At 46.2% G+C, this 23,697-nt stretch overlaps 1 protein-coding gene across 4 annotated transcripts in view; it reads left to right on the top strand.

The window, feature by feature from the left end:
* Positions 1-23,697, top strand: part of LOC134330945 (WD repeat-containing protein 7) — a 118,164-nt gene that overhangs the window by 13,330 nt on the left and 81,137 nt on the right. For 3 of the 4 annotated variants that reach the window (XM_063012243.1, XM_063012244.1, XM_063012245.1), the window contains exons 11-18: positions 620-868; positions 952-1,172; positions 3,653-3,848; positions 7,374-7,588; positions 12,620-12,853; positions 13,139-13,638; positions 15,626-15,711; positions 23,475-23,593. In XM_063012243.1, coding sequence (XP_062868313.1) covers positions 620-868; positions 952-1,172; positions 3,653-3,848; positions 7,374-7,588; positions 12,620-12,853; positions 13,139-13,638; positions 15,626-15,711; positions 23,475-23,593 — 1,820 coding nt within the window. Of the gene's footprint in view, positions 1-619; positions 869-951; positions 1,173-3,652; positions 3,849-7,373; positions 7,589-12,619; positions 12,854-13,138; positions 13,639-15,625; positions 15,712-20,083; positions 20,189-23,474; positions 23,594-23,697 lie in introns of all 4 variants that reach the window. The other variant, XM_063012242.1, reaches the window with a different exon arrangement.

The raw sequence follows: 23,697 nt of genomic DNA, 5'->3' as shown, positions 1-23,697 counted from the left end.
CACTGTTTTTGGACTGTGGGAGGAAGAGGGCAGCTAAAAAGAACAGATAAATAAGGAAATGAATCAAATATAAAATCTGATGCAATTACAATTCATAAAATAGTGACAAACCTTTGTTATTTATTTATTTATTTATTTTTATTTTATTGGAATCAATTGATTTAATGACGTTTTCGCTATTTGTCTCCATCTGCTGTTCAGTTTGAGTACTGCAACTCAAAAATCATATTTATCTTCCTGCCGGTGGGTTTGGCCCCTAAATGGAGGCCCTCAGATTAAATTAAACTGGGGTGCCATTCAAAAGGATTCATTTCCAAAATAGGGCAGTGCTCGTGATCAGAAGGTTGCTGGTTCAAGCCTCACGAATATGAATACGAATACAAGTACAATGAGATTCAGTGTGGACTTAGTACTTAGGAAATAGAATAGATATAAACACAAAGTAATCTACTGCCAGCGGGCCACTGTTGGGCCCCTGAGCAAGGCTCTTAACGCTGAAATATTGCCATTATTATGAATGCTCAGATCTGCTGACTTGGCTCACCTGTATTTAAAATATGACATTAATTTCCCAGATAGCTACAGGAAATATCACGTCTCTGCTTTATTTTCCTACCAGAGCTCCCAGTTTCCTCCACTATCAGCCTGCAGGAGGCGTTTGACAAGCTGGCCCCCCGGCCAGCGGGCATCATCGACCAGCTGAGCGTTCTGCCGGGCTCCGAGGACCCTATCAAGGTCACGGCCAGCGTGTACATCCCCTCGCAGGGCCGGCTGGTGTGCGGCAGAGAGGATGGCAGCATCGTCCTGGTGCCCGCCACGCAGACCGCCATCGTGCAGCTGCTGCAGGGAGAGCACATGCTGCGGAGAGGTGAGAGGCCACGTAGACCAGGCTTCGCGTCCGGTGTTTCCCCACTGATGTCCACCGCCCTGATCTGACGCGTTTCCTTTCAGGCTGGCCTCCTCACCGCACTCTGAGGGGTCACAGGAATAAGGTGACCTGCCTGCTGTACCCTCACCAGGTGTCCCCACGTTACGACCAGCGCTCCCTGGTGTCCGGCGGCGTGGATTTCTCCGTCATCGTGTGGGACATTTTCACCGGAGAGATGAAGCACATCTTCTGCGTGCACGGTGGAGAGATCACCCAGCTCCTGGTCCCTCCGGAGAACTGCAGCGTGAGTCCACCGCTCGCTTACTTTGATTCCTAAGGCGCTCGGCTTGATCGGAAGTGGAATAAGCGTCAGATCCAGGGTTACAGCTCCACGTGTATCTGTGTTTATCTGGATTCTCCTCCCTGTTTCACTTTTAAACTTGTGTTACAGCTCCAGCTTCTGAGAAATGGTGAGAATCAGAATCAGCTTCTCCCAGAGTCTAAAACGCTTCTGGTTCAGAATAAAGCTTAACGTGGTTTAATGTAGTAAAAGAAGGAGACAGGAGCACTAAACTTCTCTTCATTATTACTGCTCATAAGTTCCTCCACTAATAGCCGCTCGGGTGGCGCAGCGGTAAAAACACATGTATGTCGTATCGAATCCAGCTCTGCCTTACCGACCGAGGCTGAGCGACTATATGAACAACGATTGGCATTGGCCGGTTGTTCAGATGGGCGGGACTAAGGTCGTATGTGGTTCTCTCTCTGTCTCTCCGCACGCAACGCTAGGTGGCACAACACTCGTCAATGTGTGGGTGGCAAGATGCATACGGCACGTGTCAGAGGGGATGTGGGTTAGCTTCGATCTCCTCGGTCAGGGCAGGGATCGGCAGAGGCAGAGAGGAGGCGTGATGCAAATTGGGCGATCGGACGCACTAAATGTGGAGAAAAAGGGAGAAAATTCCTCACTCGCTGTTTTACTACTATAATAAGTCACGTTAAGCGCCGTTCGTTCGGCCTGAGTCGCTTTAACCACGTCGTATCGAACAGTTCGTCTCATTGGAGGAGCATTTTTGCTGTTTCTCATGTGAATGATTGGGTAGACGTGACGGGTGACGAGGTAGAAGCGAATAGATGGACGTGGATTTACGTCCCGGCAGATTTACTGCACGTCAATACCGCTGCTTGAGCTACTCCGCTTTTAAGCGATACTGAGTGCTTCTGAATCTACTTCCGCCCTGCGTACGTATCTGTGTAGTGAAGCATGGAAACCATTTTGCCATTGAAGGACACATGTGTTAAATATGGCGTTAAAACCTAAATAAATAAATAAATAAATAAATAAATTCCCGTCGGGTCTGTATGAGCCTGATGGAAGTCGTACAGCATTTACGTGATGAGCGATTTGTGAGCCAAAGCTTCTATTTTGCTTGATCTGGAGCTTCTGAGCTGATCATGATCAGAAACTTGGTTCCCTCCATTAAAATATACCTGCAGTGTTTCATTCCAACATTTGGGTGGTGGATGATTCTCAGCAGCTGCTGGAGTTTTAAAACACCCCACTGTCACTGCTGGACTGAGAATAGTCCACCAGCCAACAGCCCCACATGGGCAGCGCCCCGTGACCACCGATGAAGGTCTAGAAGATGACCGACTCAAACAGCAGCAATAGATGAGCGATCGTCTCTGACTTTACATCTATAAGGTGGACTGACGTGAAATGCGGCGCTTTTCTTAAAAAAAAAAATCGGTCCATGAAATTAAGCACGTTCTCCTGTGAATTTAGTCGTGCCCAAGATATATTAATACGGATCAGTGGGATATTCCACTAGCACATCAGCGCAGAGATTCTGAACTCAGTTGGCGTTGCCCCCGGTTGGCATAATTGGCAGTGCCTGCAGCAGACGTTTCTGCTAGGGCGGGATGACCGGACTAAGTGGGTGGGGTCTTCAAACGCTGTGTAAGGACCCTGATTAGCAAATAGAGGCGCCTGTGCAGAGTGCATGGGTGGAAAAGGGTCCTGCCAAGGGCTGCGCGCGGGTCAGAGGAGGGAGAAAATGCATAGATAAAATAAAAAAAAATACGGATCAGTCTGAGGTTCGAGGTTGTGCGGTGCTGATGCGGTAGGGACGAGCTGCCGCAGCGAGGTCGTCACGACGACGGTGATGGAGAGCAGGCCGGCGATGACTGGTTCATGTTCAAGGTTCTCAGAGGCTCTATATCAACACTTAAGAACATTATCTGTCAACACCGAGCAGCACTGCAATCTACTCTCCACTGGCCTTCACACACACACACACACACACACACACGCAGACATGCAGACATGCACATTTAAAGTCTGGTTCAAGTCTGTAGCTGATCTGTCACTTATTTATTATTAATGGAATTATTTCGAGCAGGTAAACGCGCCCAGTGTGTTTGTTTTTCCATTTTAGAATCACACACAGGTCTTCATCCTTCATGACGTGTGTGTGTGTGTGTGTGTGTCCGATATATCTTGGTTCCTCAGTTCTCAAGGTTGCTGTAGGTGAACGTCCTTGTTCAGTGCTGCTCATTCGTCTTACTGAAAGACGTCAGCTGGAGATGATTTACCTCGTTTTCTGCCCCATAAGTCTTAAAGCCCACATTTTATTTTTATGAAAGGGGTGTGTATATATAATTTAGTGTTTTGTTATATATGTATATATATATATATATGCAGATATGAGCCAGGTATAAGATGTATATTACTATTATGTTAATTAAAATACTAATACAGTAACTCTGTGCTGTGTTTTGTAGACGAGGGTGCAGCACTGCGTGTGCTCGGTAGCCAGCGACCACTCGGTGGGTTTGCTGAGTCTCCGAGAGAGGAAGTGCATCATGTTGGCGTCGCGCCACCTCTTCCCCATCCAGGTCATCAAATGGCGCCCGTGCGACGATTACCTGGTGGTGGGCTGCTCCGACGGCTCGGTGTACGTCTGGCAGATGGACACAGGTGAGTAATGGCTTGTCTGTGGGTGTCTTGATTCCAACGTGATGTTGGAATATTTGACCTAAAACAATAACGGATGTGATTCCTATTATTGGGTGGGAATTAAGAAATGCCAGGGTGTAGCATTGGGTAGAAAATAGTAAATGCCATGGTGTAGCATTGGGTAGGATTTAAGAATGCCATGGTCCACTATTGGGTACAAGATTCGAAATGTCCGGGTCTACCATTGCGTAGTAGACAAGAAATGCCATGGTCCACTATAAGATAGAAAATGCCAGGGTCTACTATTGGGAAGGATATGCCATGGTCTACCATTGGGGAGGAAATGCCATGGCCTACCATTGGGGAGGAAATGCCATGGCCTACCATTGGGGAGGAAATGCCATGGCCTACCATTGGGGAGGAAATTCCATGGTCTACCATTGGGGAGGAAATGCCATGGTCTACCATTGGGGAGGAAATGCCATGGCCTACCATTGGGGAGGAAATTCCATGGTCTACCATTGGGGAGGAAATGCCATGGTCTACCATTGGGGAGGAAATGCCATGGCCTACCATTGGGGAGGAAATGCCATGGCCTACCATTGGGGAGGAAATGCCATGGCCTACCATTGGGGAGGAAATTCCATGGTCTACCATTGGGGAGGAAATGCCATGGTCTACCATTGGGGAGGAAATGCCATGGTCTACCATTGGGGAGGAAATGCCATGGTCTACCATTGGGGAGGAAATGCCATGGTCTACCATTGGGTACAAGACTGGAAATGCCATGGTCTACCATTGGGGAGGAAATGCCATGGTCTACCATTGGGGAGGAAATGCCATGGTCTACCATTGGGGAGGAAATGCCATGGCCTACCATTGGGGAGGAAGTAGCAAATGCCATGGTCTGGTATTGGGTAGTAGACAGGAAATGCCATGGTCTACCATTGGGTAAGAAAGAGGAAATGCCATAGTCTGCCATTGGGTAAGAAAGAGGAAATGCCAGGGTCTACCAGTGGAAGGGAAATGCCATGGTCTGGTATTGGGTAGTAGACAGGAAATGCCATGGTGTAGCATTGGATAGAAGATTGGAACTGCCAGGGTCTACCATTGGGTAGGAAATAGTAAATGCCATGGTGTAGCATTGGGTAGGATTTAAGAATGCCATGGGGTAGGAAACTTCATGGTCTACCATTGGGTAGAAGATTGGAAATGACTGATACACCAGCCTGATTTGAGTTCTAATCTGAGCTGTGCCATCAACCTATCTGGGTATCTACTTGGCACGATTGGCCATGCCTGAGGGAGGGTGATCGACGGGGTTCTCGATCTCGTGCTTCAGTAAACACGACCTCTGCTGGCGGTCAAGGGCATAGACTCTCTGTACGCGATACGTCTCGCTGTCAGGTGAAAACAAGCGCCTGCCGAGGAGACGAGAGCTGTTCTGTTCTTCAGATCAGCAAATTGTGAGTGGAATTTAATCTAAAGCATGGAAACGCCGAGCAGAGCCGTAACATCCCTACTGGAACGTCCAACTTGGTGAAAAGTACAGAAGAAGCCCGGAGGAAGTTTGTTGTTCGGTGCGCCGGAGCTGATTGGTTCTATTAGCGTGTGAGGAGGTGTGTAGGATGATGGAGGGCCGGAGGTGATGTGTATTTAATGTGCAGTGTGTATCTCGGGAGGAAGCCGTGCTATTAGGCATTGATTTCTCTGCTCTCTGTCGCTCTCTTCATCTTCCTCCCTCTCCCTCCCCGACCGTCCCTCAGCACCGGCATCCGTCTTCACGACCCGCCGAGACTCTGATGTTAAGTCTCCGGCTCTCTTTCTGCTCTTCCTCTTCAATATTTGATGAATGTTTGTGTTCGGCCGTCTGCGCCCGACGCTCTTAAAGCCGTGCTGAAATTTTAATCACGCCTGTCTCAGCAGATGAGAGCGCTGGGATGCACTTAGTAAATCTCTCCCTAAACGTTACACCCCCCCTTTCTTCCCAACAAACCGCACATTAGCATTAGCATCGTCCGCGTTTCCTCTCACGTGCGCTTTTTATAGGATCCGTCTGTGCCTGGGCAGGAAGGGACGCGCCGTGAATATAAACGCGTGTAAAACAGGTCCGTGGCGGCTTCGATGCAGCCGTCTATCAGATCGCACCGGTTACCGGATCGTTCCGCGACTCTTCTGCACCAGTGGATTTAGAGCAGGGGAAGATTACTATACTTCTTCCAGTTAAACATACCCACTTCCCCTTGAACTCGGCGTGTCTGAAACCTTCTGCGTTCACCGTCTAGTTTTCGTTCCTCTGGAGCCGCCGCGTTTATCAGGAACGTTAATGTTTTGAGTCGGGGGACGGAAGACGGGGGGCGTTTTAGATTTGTTTTATGCAAGAGCGACACCTAGAGGTCAAACAGTTCAAGCTGTTTTTTACAAACGTGATTAATAGCGGCACAACTGAGCATTTTATTAGGTATGCCTATGGCGTACTCGTGTTTGTTAGTCATTTATAACAAACAGATCAAATGTGTGGGTATACAATTACTGACAGTACTCTAGTCCATCCGTTGCACTGTATGATCACCCCTCCTCTTACTGTGGACCATTAGCAGGTGCAGCAGTGTTGTTAGGATGTATATAAATAATAAACGATAATCCAGTAACAGAAAAGCCCGGGTTCGAATCTCACAGTGCTACCGGCCTGCTCGGCATCTACACAGACACAGTTGGCTAAGTCTGAGGAGCGATGGATTGGCACCCTGTCCGGGGTATATATGACCAGGAAAAGCACTACACCCTAATTTAGTCATATCCAATTACCTGTTTGTAGTACTGCTGCAAACCTCCAATTCTGACGTTTGAGGGTCATAATCGTCACACCCCCTCCTGTGTGTGTTCTTTTCACCTGCACTCGTTTGGCTTAAATGGAGATCCGTATCGTGCACGGAGAGTCACACGTACTGTAGATCTTCATGATACATTATCGTAATTACAGCAGGTTTGAGGAATCGCTGTGGCATTCCCACCCGTGTAGGCGGCCGGAAATCTGCTAGAAGAGCTGAGATGTCACATCTTTATACCTAAAATATGACCATGTTACTATAGTAATAGTGCGACTTTATTTGTTGAAGTGCTGCAGCTTGTTTCCAGAGCTCCGTGTCGTAGGTTCGAGTTGGTATTCAGAGCGTATTTCTGCTTTTAGCCGTCGGATTTATTTGCCTGTTCGAGGGATTCCGCCAGGCCTGTCGACAGTGATGTTTTAATAGAGTCGAGCGGCTCTATTGTGGGCCGAGCCGCCTCTGATCAATACGCTGATAGAATTTATATTATTATTCTGGATGGGCCCTTTGGATACAGTTTAATGGCTTTTGATGCGTATAGATCCGTGTGCTTAGCGTCGGCGCGGAAGCTTTCAGCCGGTGCGCAGACGGGAGCGGAGGAGCGACCCGGGTCAACGAGGCGATAAACTGCTCGTGTCGCCGCGGCCGTCGTGTCCTGTTTCGTCTCTCATTCGGTCTCCTGTGTGTGTGTGTGTGTGTGTTTATCTGTCTGCGTCAGGAGCGCTGGACCGCTGTGTGATGGGCATAACGGCGGTGGAGATTCTGAACGCCTGCGACGAGGCCGTGCCCGCCGCGGTGGACGGACTGAACCACTCGGCCGTCAACCTGAAGCAGGCCATGACCCGCCGCAGCCTGGCTGCCCTGAAGAACATGGCTCAGCACAAACTGCACACGCTCGCCACCAACCTGCTGGCTGCAGACAACGCCGACAAGGTGAGGTCCACTTAAATAGGGCGAGTTCGACTGCACCCACTGTTACCATTAACCATTAGGGAGGAAATGCCAGGGTCTACTATTGGGCAGGAATTGCCAGGGTCTGCCATTGGGCAGGAAATGTGCACACATTATATGGGCAGAAGTATTGGGACACCCCTTCTAATTTTTGAATGTATGTGTTCAAGCCATGACAATCACTAACAGGTGTTATAAATCGATCATATGAAGGAAATTAAATGCCTTAGGGAAGGCCCTTTTCTGTTCCAGTGGCCTGGACTGAGGCCTGGCTATAAAAATGCCATCTTATTTTGACTAAATAGGCACAAATTCCCACAGACGTACTTCAAAGTCTTGTGAGAAGCCTTCTCCGAAGAGAGCTTACTTTAATGTTTAACAAGCTCATGGTCGGGCGTCCGGATACTTTTTGGATGTACAGTGTTAAACAGTCGTCTCCTTTGTGTCCAACTGGTTGTCTGGTCATTTATCAGCTGACTGGTTAACAAGTTAACAGGACTAGTTAGTTGAGGGGTTATTATAGTAGTCTGATTTTTTTAAATTTATTTTTGTTGTTCTTTATATATTAGAAAGGATGTAAAACGGGTGTCTTGCATTACCTGTAGGAGTCAGATTACCAAACTGTTGCTTTCCTGGTGAATCAGGGCACAAAGCATCAACAGGTCAGACAAATCAGTGAGGAAGAGGATGAGGAGGAGGAGGATGAGGATACCTGAGAGGATACAGGTTGAAAAAGCCAGATAGCACACGGGTGCTTTTCTCTAGGTGTTTGATGACAGGTTCACAGGGCACGTTGTGAAGATTGAGGATCATTTTAGAGAACGATGCTTCCATAAAAATAACAGAGATCCGGGACATGATGATGATGATGATGATGATGATGTTTGGCCGTCGGTGGCAGTTTGGGAACGATTCGGTCTCGACACCCCGCTGTGGCTTCTGATCAGCTCGGTCTCGCAGACGGTCAATTGTCAGCGAGGAGAATGGAGTGTGTGTGTGTGTGTGTGTGTTTGTGTGTGTGTGTGTGTGTGTGTGTGTGTGTGTGTGTGTGTGTGTGTGTGTGTGTGTTTGTGTGTGTGTGTGACGTGCTGTCATTCCTTCTGACGGTGTAATACAGCAACCGAGCCAAACCTGCCATTACTGCTCATGTGCAGCCCGAACACGGACCTGCAGCCGCGCTAATGATACATAAACGCCATTAACCAGAGAGCACACACACTAGCACTCTCTGTCTCACTCTTTATCTCACTCTTTAGATCTCACCGTGTTCTCTTTATCTCACTCTTTAGATCTCACCGTGTTCTCTTTATCTCACTCTTTAGATCTCACCGTGTTCTCTTTATCTCACTCTTTAGATCTCACCGTGTTCTCTTTATCTCACTCTTTAGATCTCACTGTGTTCTCTTTATCTCACTCTTTAGATCTCACCGTGTTCTCTTTATTTCACTCTTTAGATCTCACCGTGTTCTCTTTATCTCACTCTTTAGATCTCACTGTGTTCTCTTTATCTCACTCTTTAGATCTCACCGTGTTCTCTTTATCTCACTCTTTAGATCTCACCGTGTTCTCTTTATCTCACTCTTTAGATCTCACTGTGTTCTCTTTATTTCACTCTTTAGATCTCACTGTGTTCTCTTTATTTCACTCTTTAGATCTCACCGTGTTCTCTTTATTTCACTCTTTAGATCTCACTGTGTTCTCTTTATCTCACTCTTTAGATCTCACCGTGTTCTCTTTATCTCACTCTTTAGATCTCACTGTGTTCTCTTTATCTCACTCTTTAGATCTCACTGTGTTCTCTTTATCTCACTCTTTAGATCTCACTGTGTTCTCTTTATCTCACTCTTTAGATCTCACTGTGTTCTCTTTATCTCACTCTTTAGATCTCACTGTGTTCTCTTTATCTCACTCTTTAGATCTCACCGTGTTCTCTTTATCTCACTCTTTGTTTGACTTTCTGGCTGATATAATCACCATTAATCACTGTGTAACCGCACACGGCGTCGCCTCCCATCCAGCACCGTGTTTTCCTTAATATCACTCTCACCATCACTCTTCATAAATCACTCTCTCATTTCACTGTATCACTCTTTCACTCTCACTCACTCCCTCTGTTACCATTCAATGTACAATCTCACACGGCATCACGGCTCTTCCTCAGTATCACTCTCACCGTCTCACTCTGTATAAATCACTCCACATCATCTTCTTATTTCTTATATAAGATTTCTTATTTCTTATCATCTCTTTCTGTCTCTAATAATAATAATAATAATAATAATCATAATATTAATTACTAATAAGATAGTATAGTAACAGAAATAATAGTATTTGTTATATATTAATAATAATAATAAAATATAAAGATAATGATTATAAGAGTAAGTACATGATAACAAAATATTAATAATAATGTATTAAAATGAATAATTATTAATTATAATATGTTAATCATAAGACTAATAGTAATAACAGCAGTAATAACTGTATTTGTTATGATAACAGTATATTATGATTAATTATAATAATCATTATTATTATTATGTAAATGTAGTAGTAATATGAATAAGAGTTAAAACTACAATAATAATTACAATAATATTATATTAATAATAATAATAATAATAATAATAAATTTTATTTAAAATAATAATAATAGTAATAACAGCAATAATACTGATATTTGTAATAACATTATATTATTAATAATAATAACTATTATTATTATGTTAATGTAGTAGTAATATTAATAAGAGTAAAAATTACAATAATAACTTAATATGTTAATGATAATAGTAACAACAGCAATAATATTTGTAATGATAACATATTTAATAATAATAATAATAATACAAATTATTGATAATATTAAGCAATTACAGCAATAATAATGATATTAGTAATGATAAAATACTACTATTAATAATAATAATAATAATAAATTGACATTTATATGAATAATAATTACACTAATAAAAAGGGTAGAATTATGGAATAAAACTGTTCCACAGCAAAGTATTATGAAATAAAAATCGTAGTTATTATAATAATTACCTGAAATACTGAGCTACTACTTAGCAAACTTAGAAAGAACCTGTAAAAATGAATCATTGTGAAAGCATCTGTTGGTCTGCTGTACTGGTTAATGAACTCTGGAGGGCGGTGTGCCACCATGCACCATCACCCCATCAAACACACCAGTGTGTGTCCGTGGAAAATCCACGCACAGGTCCGAGGCACCGTAAAATTGGAACATCCGGACGATGATGATGTCTCTAGGAACGGTCAAGGTTTGGAAATCTTGGAAATCTTCTACTACTCATTACATACAACCGGAGAAGCTTATTGATCAGGTGGTTTATACCAGAGCCCGCACTGGACACACACACATGTAACCTGTGTGCATCTGGTAAGGGGTTAAGCTACCCCACTTTGATGTCTACCAAATACCTATTTCTATATAACATGTACTGACTAAATGCCCTAAATACCTACATGCACGACAGTCTGTAGCAAAATCTAAAACTAAGAGAGAAATTTTAGCCAAGCCAAAGTAGAAACGATCCCCAATGAGAAACAATTGGTCTTAAAAAACAAAAAAACATACTAAAACGACACTTATATAGAGTTAGGGTTTTAGAGTGATATAAAACGTACCTAATAGTTGTAAAAATGAATAAATAAGTAAATAAATCTACTCATTGCTCAACACACCTTAAATATTTGAGTCTCTCAAAAAAAAAATGAAGGCTGGTTATCAAGTCCCAATGGGTTCATCATGCTGTGACCCAACTTTAGGTCCTACAGACTAGCTGTAGGTTATAAGATCAGAAATTTTATGTCGGGAGGTGAATAATTATTAAATACCAGATCTGAATTGAATAAGTGGTTAGACGGAGTAAAATCTGGAACCCTGATGCAGGCTCAGGTGCTTTCTTCTCTCCTTGAGGACATCACAAATGTTTGATCAGTGAAGGAGATCTTCTCTGCCGTTCAGAGCGGGGCTACAAAGCCGCCTCGATGTGCACTAATTCCAATAAACAATAAACGCCACCGTGAAACCTACTGAACCATCCGGACCAGATGCAGAGTGGATGGATGAATACGGGAAGGAGGATAAGGGGGTCGAACACACAAAAGAACCCACAGAGATGCAGTTTTAGGTCCTACAGCATGGGACCTTTCCAGAACTATCCAGAAGATATTAATACGCTGGTGCTGGACATCACATGCTCACTTGTTCACTCAATCACATTTAGGGGGCAGGTAAAGGCTGCCAATCCACTTACCGGTGTATAAATAGGAACTCTCTTTATACAGGACTCATGTCAACCAGAGACTCAAATCTGCTTCACCTGTAACACAATTGTATTAAAATCAATTTAGAAACCAGCAATGCGTGTATGTAGAAGCCTGACAGGCCGATAGCACCACTAAGGATTCGGCTAGCGTGATTTACCGCTGCACCGCCCGAGCGCTACAGTAAAACGATTATCGAAATAAAATACAAGCACCCCGGAATTTGTAAAAGGGCAACAATTACAGCCAAGATATGATTATAAATCTCTAATTTCATTTAATAAAAGGTCGTTCACTACGGTACGGTATTACTGTCATGTTTCAGACGCTCTGTCACGGTGTAAGTGGTATAAATAGATTCCATGTCAAGGGTGCGCTGGTTAATGTCCCGGTGACCGGGGCGGCCGCTGAAGTGCCCTCAACTTATTGTCGTTTATGGAAGCACCGGTCATGTTTTGGGACGTCGTGTGACATTTAAACGGTGCCTGATTGATATTACGGGGGTAAAGATGGGGGTGTTTTTTCTGTTTTGTGCTCTTTGAGATGTTCTGCCACAGTTTCACCCCTCAGCTTACTGGGTTAGATTGGAAATTCTGCTCCGATCTCTTTATCTGAAACGTACGTGGACGTTAATTTGAGGTTCAGAGCATCAGTCTGAATCAGCGTTTCCTTACGTTCATGTAAACACTGAAGCGTTTGTTTTTCTCTCTATAGGGCAACCTGCCCAAATACTCCCACAATGCCCTGGTGGTGCAGCCGATGAAGACCAACCTGACGGACCCCGACATGCACGTCCTGTTCTTCGACGTGGAGGCCGTGATCATCCAGCTGCTGACGGAGGAGGCGCAGCGTCCCAATCCCATGCTCATCTCTCCCGAAACGCTTCAGAAAGCCCCCGGAGGTGCCGACAAGGGCGGGTCCTTCCTGGCCAATAAGATCTTCAAACAGGTCAGTACACAGACGTGAGGCGCAGACGCCATTTATTACGTTTAACTTAACTTGTATATATAATTAGCAGCTATATGTTTATTTATATGTGTATATATCGTACATATAAACAGCAGGCGCTTAAACAGGGTGGCGCAGCGGTAAAACATGCCAGTCTACCAGTGCTGAGATTTTAAGCTTTGCAGCCCTCATAGTGTGTTTCCATCTTTTTTGTAATATAAGAACAATAGAATTTGAACCAGCGACCTTAAAACGCCTCCTAACACCCCGAGCTTTCCGTCCCAGGTGAAGGAGACCATCAAAGAGAACATCAAGGAGCACCTGCTGGACGAAGACGAGGACGAGGAGGAGGAGGCGCGCCGGCGCGAGGAGAAATCCAAATCCCTCAGCCTGCTGGAGTACAACCTGACCATGGACACGGCCAAGCTCTTCATGTCCTGCCTGCACGCCTGGGGCCTGAACGGCACGCTGGACGAGGTGTGCGTGACCCGACTGGGCATGCTCAGACCGCACACGCCCATCTCCTTCGGCCTGATCTCCCGCGGCGGCCACATGTCCCTCATGCTGCCCACCTTCAAGGATTCCCTGCTGAGGCAGCTGGCCAGGGGCGTCGGCTCCGAGGCCAGGAAGCTCTCCGTCTCCGAGGTGGTGGGCAAGGGCACGTACGGGGTGTCGCGCGCGGTCACCACGCAGCACCTGCTCTCCGTCATCTCGCTGGCGAACACGCTCATGGGCATGACCAACGCCACGTTCATGGGCGAACACATGAAGAAAGCGCCGGCCAGGTGAGTGGCCGCCCCCCCAAACTGTGCATGCCAGTGCCTGTTTTTAACACTTATAGTTCCTTACAGTGATGAAAGCAGCAGATATGAGGGCGTGTCTAAATTCTTAGATCCCTTAAAGTGCTCCTCCTGAGGCGCCTTAATTCTGAGTGATAATCCGACTGAATAACGCGGCAGCGTCCGGCGCTTCTGATTTATAATCTGCCGTATGAGTTCCACGTGTATTAGAATCCTCCCTACTGAGGCAGCTGATCAGGTAGGCAGTAGGGGAGCAGGGCGGGTCACCAGGTTTTCAGACATTCGGCTCGGCTCGGCTCGGCTCCACATCACTGGTTTCATCATCCTCACGAACTTCACAACACGCCAAGACAAACACGACAGAGACGACAACAACCGTCCGGCATCGGCAGACACCGGCCAGACGGCTCAATATATAGAGCAGTGAGAGACGGATCGAGACAGAGAGAGAGAGAGGGAATTCAATCTGACGTTCGTGTTGTTTACCGATGACCTTCATGTTGCTCGTGGTTCTCTGTTTTGTGCTGAGATTAGGAACCGCTTGACCACCAGGCAAGTGTGGGCCAGACATCGCTAACCAGGACACGATCTGTTCCTCCAAGTGTAATAACCTTACACAGTTTCGTGGTATGTGATGTCATACACAATCACAAGAGATGAGGCTGAAAATTAATGGGATTTTTCCTAATTTGAGCTCTGGACCATTAACTGCGTCTGACACATTTGGGAGGAATAGGAACGTCTAATGTGAGACGGGGCTTCTCGTCCAACGTCACTGCCTGATATTTAGTGGATCAGTGGTTAAAGTACTGGACTAGTCATCAGCGGGTCGCTGGTTCAGGCCCTGCCACTGCCAAGTTGCCACGGTTGGGGCCCTTGTTCAGGGATCTAAGCTATCGTATATGCTGAGAATAGTGAGTCATTTTTTTCCTTTGGCTGCCCCCATTAAGGGTCGCCACAGGTTATCGTAGGTCTCCTGTTTGTTGAATACCGTTTGTTTTCCAAGCTCATGGTCAGGTGTCCGAATACTTTTGGTCATCTCGTGTATTAGAACGAACTCTTCTTCACTAATAATTATTGGAACAGTTCGTATTCTAGCTGCTTTTGTTGATATCGAACATGACACGTTACAAACTGGCACACGAGATAATACAGAAACAATTATCAAATATATATATACAGATCACTCACTGTCCATTTTATCAGCTCCACTTACCATATAGAAGCACTTTATAGTTCTACAATTACTGACTGTAGTCCATCTGTTTCTCTACATGCTTTGTTACCCCCTTTCATGCTGTTCTTCGATGGTCAGGACCCCCACAGAGCAGGTATTATTTAGGTGGTGGATCATTCTCAGCACTGCAGTGACACTGACATGGTGGTGGTGTGTTAGTGTGTGTTGTGCTGGTGCTGCTGGAGTTTTTAAACACCTCACTGTCACTGCTGGACTAAGAATAGTCCACCAAGCAAAAATATCTAGCCTATGAAGGTCTAACAGATAACCGACTCAAACAGCAGCAATAGATGAGCGATCGTCTCTGACTTTACATCTACAAGGTGGACCGACTAGGTAGGAGTGTCTAATAGAGTGGACAGTGAGTGGACACGGTATTTAAAAACTCCAGCACTACACACACTAACACACCACCACCATGTCAGTGTCACTGCAGTGCTGAGAATCATCCACCACCTAAATAATACCTGCTCTGTGGTGGTCCTGTGGGGGTCCTGACCATTGAAGAACAGCATGAAAGCGGGTTAAAAACGTATGTAGAGAAACAGATGGACAACAGTCAGTAATTGTAGAACTACAAAGTGCTTCTATATGGTAAGTGGAGCTGATAAAATGGACAGTGAGTGTAGAAACACGAGGGGCGTCCCGATACTTTTGCCCACATAGTACAGCATACGTACGACGGTCTGTGCCGCGAGTCGTGTGTTAATATTTCATTTGGCCTTTGTGTTTCAGGCCTCCGAGGCCAGGCACCCCAGAGAGCATCAGAAAGACGCCCCCCCAGGTCTCCAGCCCTGCAATGCAGGCCCAGATCAAACAAGGTAACTACAAAGAAGCTGCTTCTCTCTGTCTCTCTTTATCTGCTTCCATCTTCTGGTTCTTTCTTGTTCCCCCGACTCGAGGGAAAAGCCCTGATGTGAAAGCACAAAGCAACATGAGACACGAATCTCCTCTCGCCGCGGCTCCTCGGCACACGGCCGGGGCCCCGGGGTGCAGGAGCCACCTCTGGAGAACCTACACGCATGGCGTAAGGACGCACCGCTCTAGACAAGCTGGGTTACCTTGAGGTCACGTGACCTCTGATTAAACGTCTAGTGCATCTTATCACTCGTGTGTGTGTGTGTGTGTGTGTGTGTGTGTGTGTGTGTTTGGGGTACAAAAGTATCAGGACGCCCCTTCTAATACTTTATATTATAAAGGAAAATATATTACAGTGCTTCCAACTTTTCAGCAACAGTTTAGGGAAGGTCCTTTCATGTTCCAGCTAAAGGATGACATGAAGAAAAGCTCCAGGGTCCAGCACGGAGCCCTGACCTCGACAGCCCTGGAATGAACCGCAATGTCAAATGTTATTTCGACTGAATGGGCACGAATTCCCACAGACGTACTTCAAAATGGGGCAGTTGTTCTAGCTGAAAAGATAACACCATATATTGTTGTAGCTGCTTTTGCTGATATCAGACAGACGTTAAGGTAGCATTAAGACTATATCAGGTGTAACAGTTGTGAAATCTCCACCGTCCCCTTAGATTTGACACTTCACTCGGTCATCTACACACACACACACACACACACGTAAACAAGACTTGTCATGAAGTACAATTTGTACCTAATAAAAAGTCACGAGCTTATAAAAATGTCGAGGTAGATACGCAGTGCCATCTGTACCAACTGCCTGCCGAAAGTTCTACTCAGTACCTGCATATTAATCCCTTATCCATGACCCTACAAGTGCCAAAAATCTATTTACAGAAATTAATAATGGTTTCAATAAATAAAATGTTTAGATTGTATTAAATAAATAGTTTAGAATTTATTGGTCAGTTTATTCTCCAAAAAAAATAACAAACAAATATGCCTGTTGTATGCGAAAGTCTGTGCCCCCATGATCATATTATGTATTTATCATATTATTATTTGATAAACACGTAATATCTCGTTTTCTCCCCATTTTTACTCAAGCCAGTCATGTCCAGTCGAAGCTTAGTATTATTTATCAAGTAAAAAGAAGTAAACACAACCTGTGCAGTTATATTTAAGGAAAAAAAAGCTTGGAAGTCATTTTATTTGGGAGTTTTCAGACAGTTGAAACTGGGAGCTGGAGGCACTTTAATTTCTTTTAATAGCCGCTTTATAGACATCAATTAGCTTCGTCTTCGGATCCTCGGCGAGCTGCTGAACGGCGCTCGTGGTTAAGTGTCGGCGTCAGAGGATTAATTCATTTTCTATTTTCGTTATTTATGCATTTTCTCCCATTTTCTCCCGATTTAGTGTAGTCAATCTGTCTTCCGCTGCTGGTGGATCCCTGATATTTTGCACTCGAGGTGGGTATATTGGTGCTCACGCCTCCTCCGACCCGCACGCAGCCCTTTGCGGAACCCTTTTTCACCCATGCGTTCTGCACAGGCGCCTCTATCTGCCAATCAGACCCCACCCATATAGTTCGGACACCCCGCCCTAGCAGAAACGTGTCTGCTGCAGGCACTGCCGATTATGCCCGGCCGGTGGCAACGCCGAGTTTCGAACCGAGGAGTTCAGGAGTTCTGAATCTCCGTGCTGGTGTGCTAGCGGAATATCCCACTGCGCCAAGTGGATTATATGTATATTTATTATTATTATTATTTATTAGAAATTGTCGTCAGCTGATGATTCGATTGAATTTTCACTAGTCAATCAAACCAACAAATATTACCACGGTTGTTTTATGTATTTTAAGTGTGTTAAATAAAAACCTGCTTTAATTTATCAGATTTTCTTTGCAAACAACTCCCTCTCGAACCGACACACCAGCTCCTGCTGTTCTTCTGCTCCTGCGAACAATAATACGCCATCAGGACCAGATCTCGCGCCAACCCTAGTAGCACCTTCATTACTCGTCACTCAGGGATGTTAAACAGACACGGAGAGACGTTACATCCCGGTCGGACTCCCTCGAATACGCAGACGTCCCCTCGTGGAGGCTTTATGTTACATCTTGTGTTTCCTGGGTTGTGGGTCACTTAAAAAAATTCTGGACAGGGACTGGAGAAAGATCTTGTCTCATTTGCGCATGGTCAGGCACCCAAATACTTTTGGCACTATAGTGTACGTATTAATCAACCTTCCTACAATTGGGCGGAAGTGTTTGAGGTGGGTTTTAGATCTGTAGATGTCTTCAGTGTGCGATTCCGCGATTCTTTTTATTTATGTATTTATTTATTTTGTCCTTTAAACCACGATTCACGGTCCATCCTGCCAGGCGTGCAGATTTAGTGGACGGGCACGTGTCGGAAAGCCGGGCTCTCAGGGTTTAGTCTCTGTCAGAGTCGGGCGTGTTTGAAACGGTGCTCGTTTTTATCATATGAAAGAGAAGAGAGAAAGAAGCGAGTCCTTCTGGCGAGAGAGAGGCCGAACAACAGCGAGAGCCATGTGGCGACACGCTTCCTCACACTTCCTCCTCTACAGATCTCAAACCTGCTTTAAACTTTACACACTTCGGCCCAATTCAGTAATTCAGTAGGGCCAAAAGTATTGGGACACCAGACGATCTTTCTCCAGTCTGTCATTAGAATCAGAACCTTGACTGTGATTGGCTGTCCTGACAGCAGCATCTCAGGTTGTACTGTCCACAAGCATGAACATCATCCAGGCAAGAATTAAAACCACTAAATCGAACACACACACACACACACACACACACACACGGCCTAATCTGTTTCCCCGCGGGAGTGGCCGTTGTTTGGGAACAATAGATCTGTGGGGCGCGGGATCATTTGTGTTCACTTACTCGTGCCACGCTTCTGTTCGCGCCCTCGGAGAGGAAGTGTGAGGAAGCGTGTCGCCACGTGGCTCGCGCTATTGTTCGGCCTCTCTCGCCAGAAGGACTCGCTTCTTTCTCTCTTCTCTTTCATATGATAATAAAAATCACCGCCCGACTCCGCGAGAGTCCGAGTCCGACGCGTGCCCGTCCTCTGAATCTGCACGCCGTGCTGGACGGACCGCGGATCCCGGTTTAAGGGACAAAAAGAGGTTAAACGCGGCGGCGAATTAGAAAGAAGCTAAAGCGTCGAGCCCATCGATCGTCCCCTCGCTCTTTAAACATGATGACATAATGAAAGTTATTTAACGCGCGTAGCCGCTTACCTCGCCGCCTCCTCCTCCCGTCCATACGCGCTTCCCTCTGCTATCGATCGTGATCGGTCGGTGAAAACGGCTCGTACGGCGTCTTAATAAGTGTTGTTCTTAACCGAGGTTCAAATCTAGAGTTGGGATGAAGGCTGCAGGTCGTGTTTTTTGTTCCTCCAGTCGTGAACGTTTGCTTCAGTCAATAGAACTTTCTTTTATGGAGTAGAATTGTGTACGTTAAGCGAATTTACAGCTTTTTGTGTTTCGTCAAGGCTTAAAACTGAGTGCTTGAGGGTTAAAAGCCTCACTGAGATACAGAATCTGTCTGATAAAGATTGTGTTTAATAATAATTCAATAAACTCGTACGTGAACGCCCCCTTGTGGAGGCTTTATGTTAGGTGAAAAATCATGGACAAGATGTGGGTCGCTTAAAAAAAAAAAAAGAGTTTGGTGCCCAGGTGGCGCAGCGGGATATTCCGCTAGCACACCAGCGCCGAGATTCTGGACAGCATCTAGCAGGCATAACTGGCAGTGCCTGCAGCAGACACGTCTCTGCTATGTGGGTGGGGTCTTCAAACGCTGTGTAAGGACCCTGATTAGCAGATATAGAGGCGCCTGTGCAGAATGCATGGGTGAAAAAGGGTTCCGCTAAGGGCTGCGCACGGGTCGGAGGAGGCGTGAGCAGCAATATACCCACCTCGACTGCAATCAGGGATCCACCAGCAGCGGAAGATGAATTGGCTACGATAAATTGGGAGAAAATGAATAAATAAAATAGAAAAAAAAAAAAACTAATTCTAATGACAGACTACAGAAAGATCCTGTCTCACTGGCCCATGGTCAGGTGTCCAAATACTTGTCCCTATAGTGTATTTATTAATAAAAAAAGATTAATTAGAGGTATAGTTTGAGGTCTGTAGACGTCTTCAGTGTGCGACTCTGTCTGCGTCTCTTTATTTATTTCTTTTAAACTAACTGCTTTATTCTCTCTCTCGTCCCTCCGGCGCTGACGGAGGCCACCGGTCCTCCTTCCTTCACTCCTTCGCTCTTTCCTTTTACGTCTTTTTGTTGTTCCTCTCCTTTGCAAGCTGCTGCTGCCACCGCCGCCGCGGCTTCCTCCACCACTTTCGCACCGGGCACCGGGGCGCCTCACGTCACCTCCACCTTTCATTCCTCTCCCTCCGTAAACGAAGGTACTGGTCTCTTTAAGAAAAGAAAATAATAATAAAAATAAACCCACACCTACTTTACTTTCTTTTCTCGCTCCTCTCACGCTCTGTTGTGTGTGATCACATCTGCCTTGTGCTGCCTTTATTTCTCTCCCGTTTAGTGAATGTGTTTGTTTGTCGTCCCGTCTGGTTTGGTCCCGATGTGCCGTTTTTCTGTAGGTGTGTGTGTGTGTGTGTGTGTGTGTGTGTGTCTGTGTTTGATTTCTTGTCGTGTTGTGTGTACACACAACCTGATCAGCATGCTTACCAAGCCACATGTACCAACCAGTGATTGGTACAAAAATTCAACTAGTCGAGTAAAAAAGTGAACCCGAGCGTGTCTGTCTCTCTACATTTTATGTCATCCTACACTCCCGGGAAGAGGGCGTGTCTAAATTCTTAGATCCCTTAAAATGCTCCTACTGAGGCGCCTTAATTCTGAGTGATGATCCGACTGAGTAACGAGGGAGCGTCCGACGCCTCCTCAACGCTGAAGATCAATCCCAGCATTCAGTGCGACACGACTTTTCTCTGTTTTCAAAAAACGACAAACACGGCATACGGATGCGGAGCAACCAACAGAGTTTTCCCGCTCTTTTTTACCCAATCCAGTAGTGCCTAGTTAAAGCTTTCTTCTCTCACTTGTCGCTGGTGCCTCCCCCACTCCCGGTCGAGGAAGGCCGAGGCCGTAGGCGCCCGGTCGACTGATAGCAGAGCTGGGATTCGAACCCGAGAGCTCGAGGTCGCAGTACTGGCGACGTCCTGATGCCACACTGGAGACGGAAGGGGTCGAGCGCAGGGTCAGTAATTGTACAGCGCCCCTGGAGCAGACAGGGTTAGGGGCCTTGCTCGCGGTGGGTCAGGTTCATCCGGAAACCCCAACTGCAAGGCAGGGATAGTCTAGACGGGACGCCCTAAGACTTTGCCCGTCTGACCGATGGCACAGCTGGAATCCGAACCCGGATCTAGGAGGCCGCCGCACCACCCCCGAGCGCCTGTGTTCAGCTTCCGGTAGCGGTAGCCCAGTGGGTGGAGCTTTGGACTATCGATGACCTAAATTCCCACAGACGTACTTCAAAGTCTGTGTGTAATGAAAGGCAATGGATCATTGGCTGTCCGATGATCGACGCCCCTGACAGGGCGTGTTGTCGCACTGCGCCCTATGATTCCGGAGAATGCCCATCACTACGCACACACACACACACACACACACACACTGTTTATCTTCCTCTTGTGTCGTAATTGTTTGATCTCCTTCCAGCTCAGTGAAAAAATGGATTCATTATTTAAGCCTGTTTGTTTTTGGATGTTTTCAGGGATTAGAAACGTTTGATGGGTTTTCTTTGAACCTCGTCCATCGTTCGTTTCCAAATTGTATTTAAATGCGTTTTCCATTGTAAATCACTGCTTACACTTTAGTATGTTCACCTGGGTGACTTTCTTGACCTTTCAGGATGAACTTGATACAGGTGGGCGGTGCGGCGGCCTCTTAGAGCCGGGTTCGAATTCCATCAAGGGCATTCTGGATTCTCTCCCCCACCCTAAGACAGAATCTAAATCCCTGACCTATAGTGGGCTGGCACCCGGGCGCCTGACAGCATTATAATATTATATATAATTTATTATGTGTTATTTATAGTATTTCTGTGTAATGTTTTTATAAATCTGTAAATGATTTCCAGATGTTTTCCGTCCTCCAGGTGAGTATCTGTACAATTCTGTTCGATTTCACAAGAAATTCTGAGAGTTTCTTTGAAATGTGGTCGTCGTTTATTCGCCCGGTCTGTAGATCATGTGACACGGTGCCATCTCAGAAGCGTCTCCATATATTTCTGATATATGTGACGGCTCTCTGTGTTTTAAAACCTCTTTTTCTTTCCTTCCCAGAATTCCTCACGCTCGTTAGTACTCGCCTGACCTACCCGACCTGCCGCCCTCTCCTCCGTGATTCGGATGTTTAGTTATGAGCTTCTCCAAGGCTGAGGGATCCAAACGTGTCGGCTCTTATTCATCAAACGTTCATCATCCCGCTCAACAGCTCTGGGATGAATCGGAACACCGACTGAGACTTATAGTTAAATAAACCGGGGGTCAGACCTCAGGGTCAGTAATTGTACGCCGCCCCTGGAGCAGACAGGCTTAAGGGCCCAACAGTGGCTGCATAGCAGAGGAGCAGAGGCTGGATTTGAACCCACAGTCTCCTGATTGATAGCTCAGAGCTCTACCCACTGTTGGTCGGGCATTTGATTTAGACGTTTAGACATGATTGGCTGTGTCTGAGGGTGGGAGGAGTGTCCGAGGCCCCGCAATAGATTGGCGTCCCGCTTTGCCCCCGGTGATTCAGAGGAAACCGGACCCACTGCAACCTTGACCAGGCTAAAGCGATAGTAAAACATGAACATAGAAAGAAATGAAATGCAATTTCCATCCAGTCATTTCAGTTCAGACATGATTGGCTGTGTCCGAGGGTGGGAGGAGTGTCCGAGGCCCCGCAATAGATTGGCGTCCTGCATTGCCCCCAGTGATTCAGAGGAAACCGGACCCACCGCAACCCTGACCAGGCTGACGCAACATTACAGCATGAACATAAAAAGAAATGAAGTGATACAACACTAAGCTTTGCTGTTTTGTATTTTTCATCCTGGTCAGGACCGCGGTGGGTCCCGAAAACCCCAGATGGGGACGCCGATCCATCGCAGGGCTTCGGTCACCACCCTGCCCTAAGACTTTGCCCGGCTGACCGATAGCGCGGCTGGAATTCGAAGGACAGCGGTAGCCTAGTGGGTGGAGCTTTGGACTATCGATGACCTAAATTCCTAAAATCCTTCTCAGGGTCAGGTGTAGATGAAGCCCTGACCGCGAACAGTTTGAACCAGTTTGGGTTAAACTAAACAATTGATTGGGATCCAGGTCTTCAGAATCTTGGAGACCTGGAGAGTGGAGCCTGTTATAGCTGCAAAACGGGGGCCAAATCTGTATTAACACCCACAATTTTGGAATCAGATACGATCGAGATCCAGTTGATAACGATATATAATGTAATGATATAATTAAAGATATTTTTTGATAATTGAACCATAGATCATTCTCCAGTCTGGGTTACCGACCAGAAGGTTAAGGGTTTGAATCCCAGCATTGGGAAGACACGCCAGACATCTGACCCTATAAGGAAGTTTGATGATTAAGAGCCGGTTTGTAAGCGCGTTCCGGTAAGCCGCGACGTCGCCCCGTTGGCGTTCTGACCCCCCGTGCTTGTGTGTGCTTCTGTCAGGTTGGAGTCAGCTGGCCGCCATGCACTGCGTGATGCTTCCCGACCTGCTGGGGCTGGAGAAGTTCAGGCCGCCGCTGCTGGAGATGCTGGCGCGGAGATGGCAGGACCGCTGCCTGGAGGTGTGTGCCAGTCGCTGCATTCGATTTACAGCTAGATCTAAGCCCCTCCCCCTTTTAAAATTAGCCCCGCCTTCCTTTTCCAGTTGTCTACTGTAAATCCTCTG

This window comes from Trichomycterus rosablanca, chromosome 16, assembly GCF_030014385.1.
Source record: "Trichomycterus rosablanca isolate fTriRos1 chromosome 16, fTriRos1.hap1, whole genome shotgun sequence".
Lineage (NCBI taxonomy): Eukaryota > Metazoa > Chordata > Actinopteri > Siluriformes > Trichomycteridae > Trichomycterus > Trichomycterus rosablanca.
Note: the sequence above shows the minus strand (reverse complement) of the source record. Positions and strands in the feature narration are given on the sequence as shown.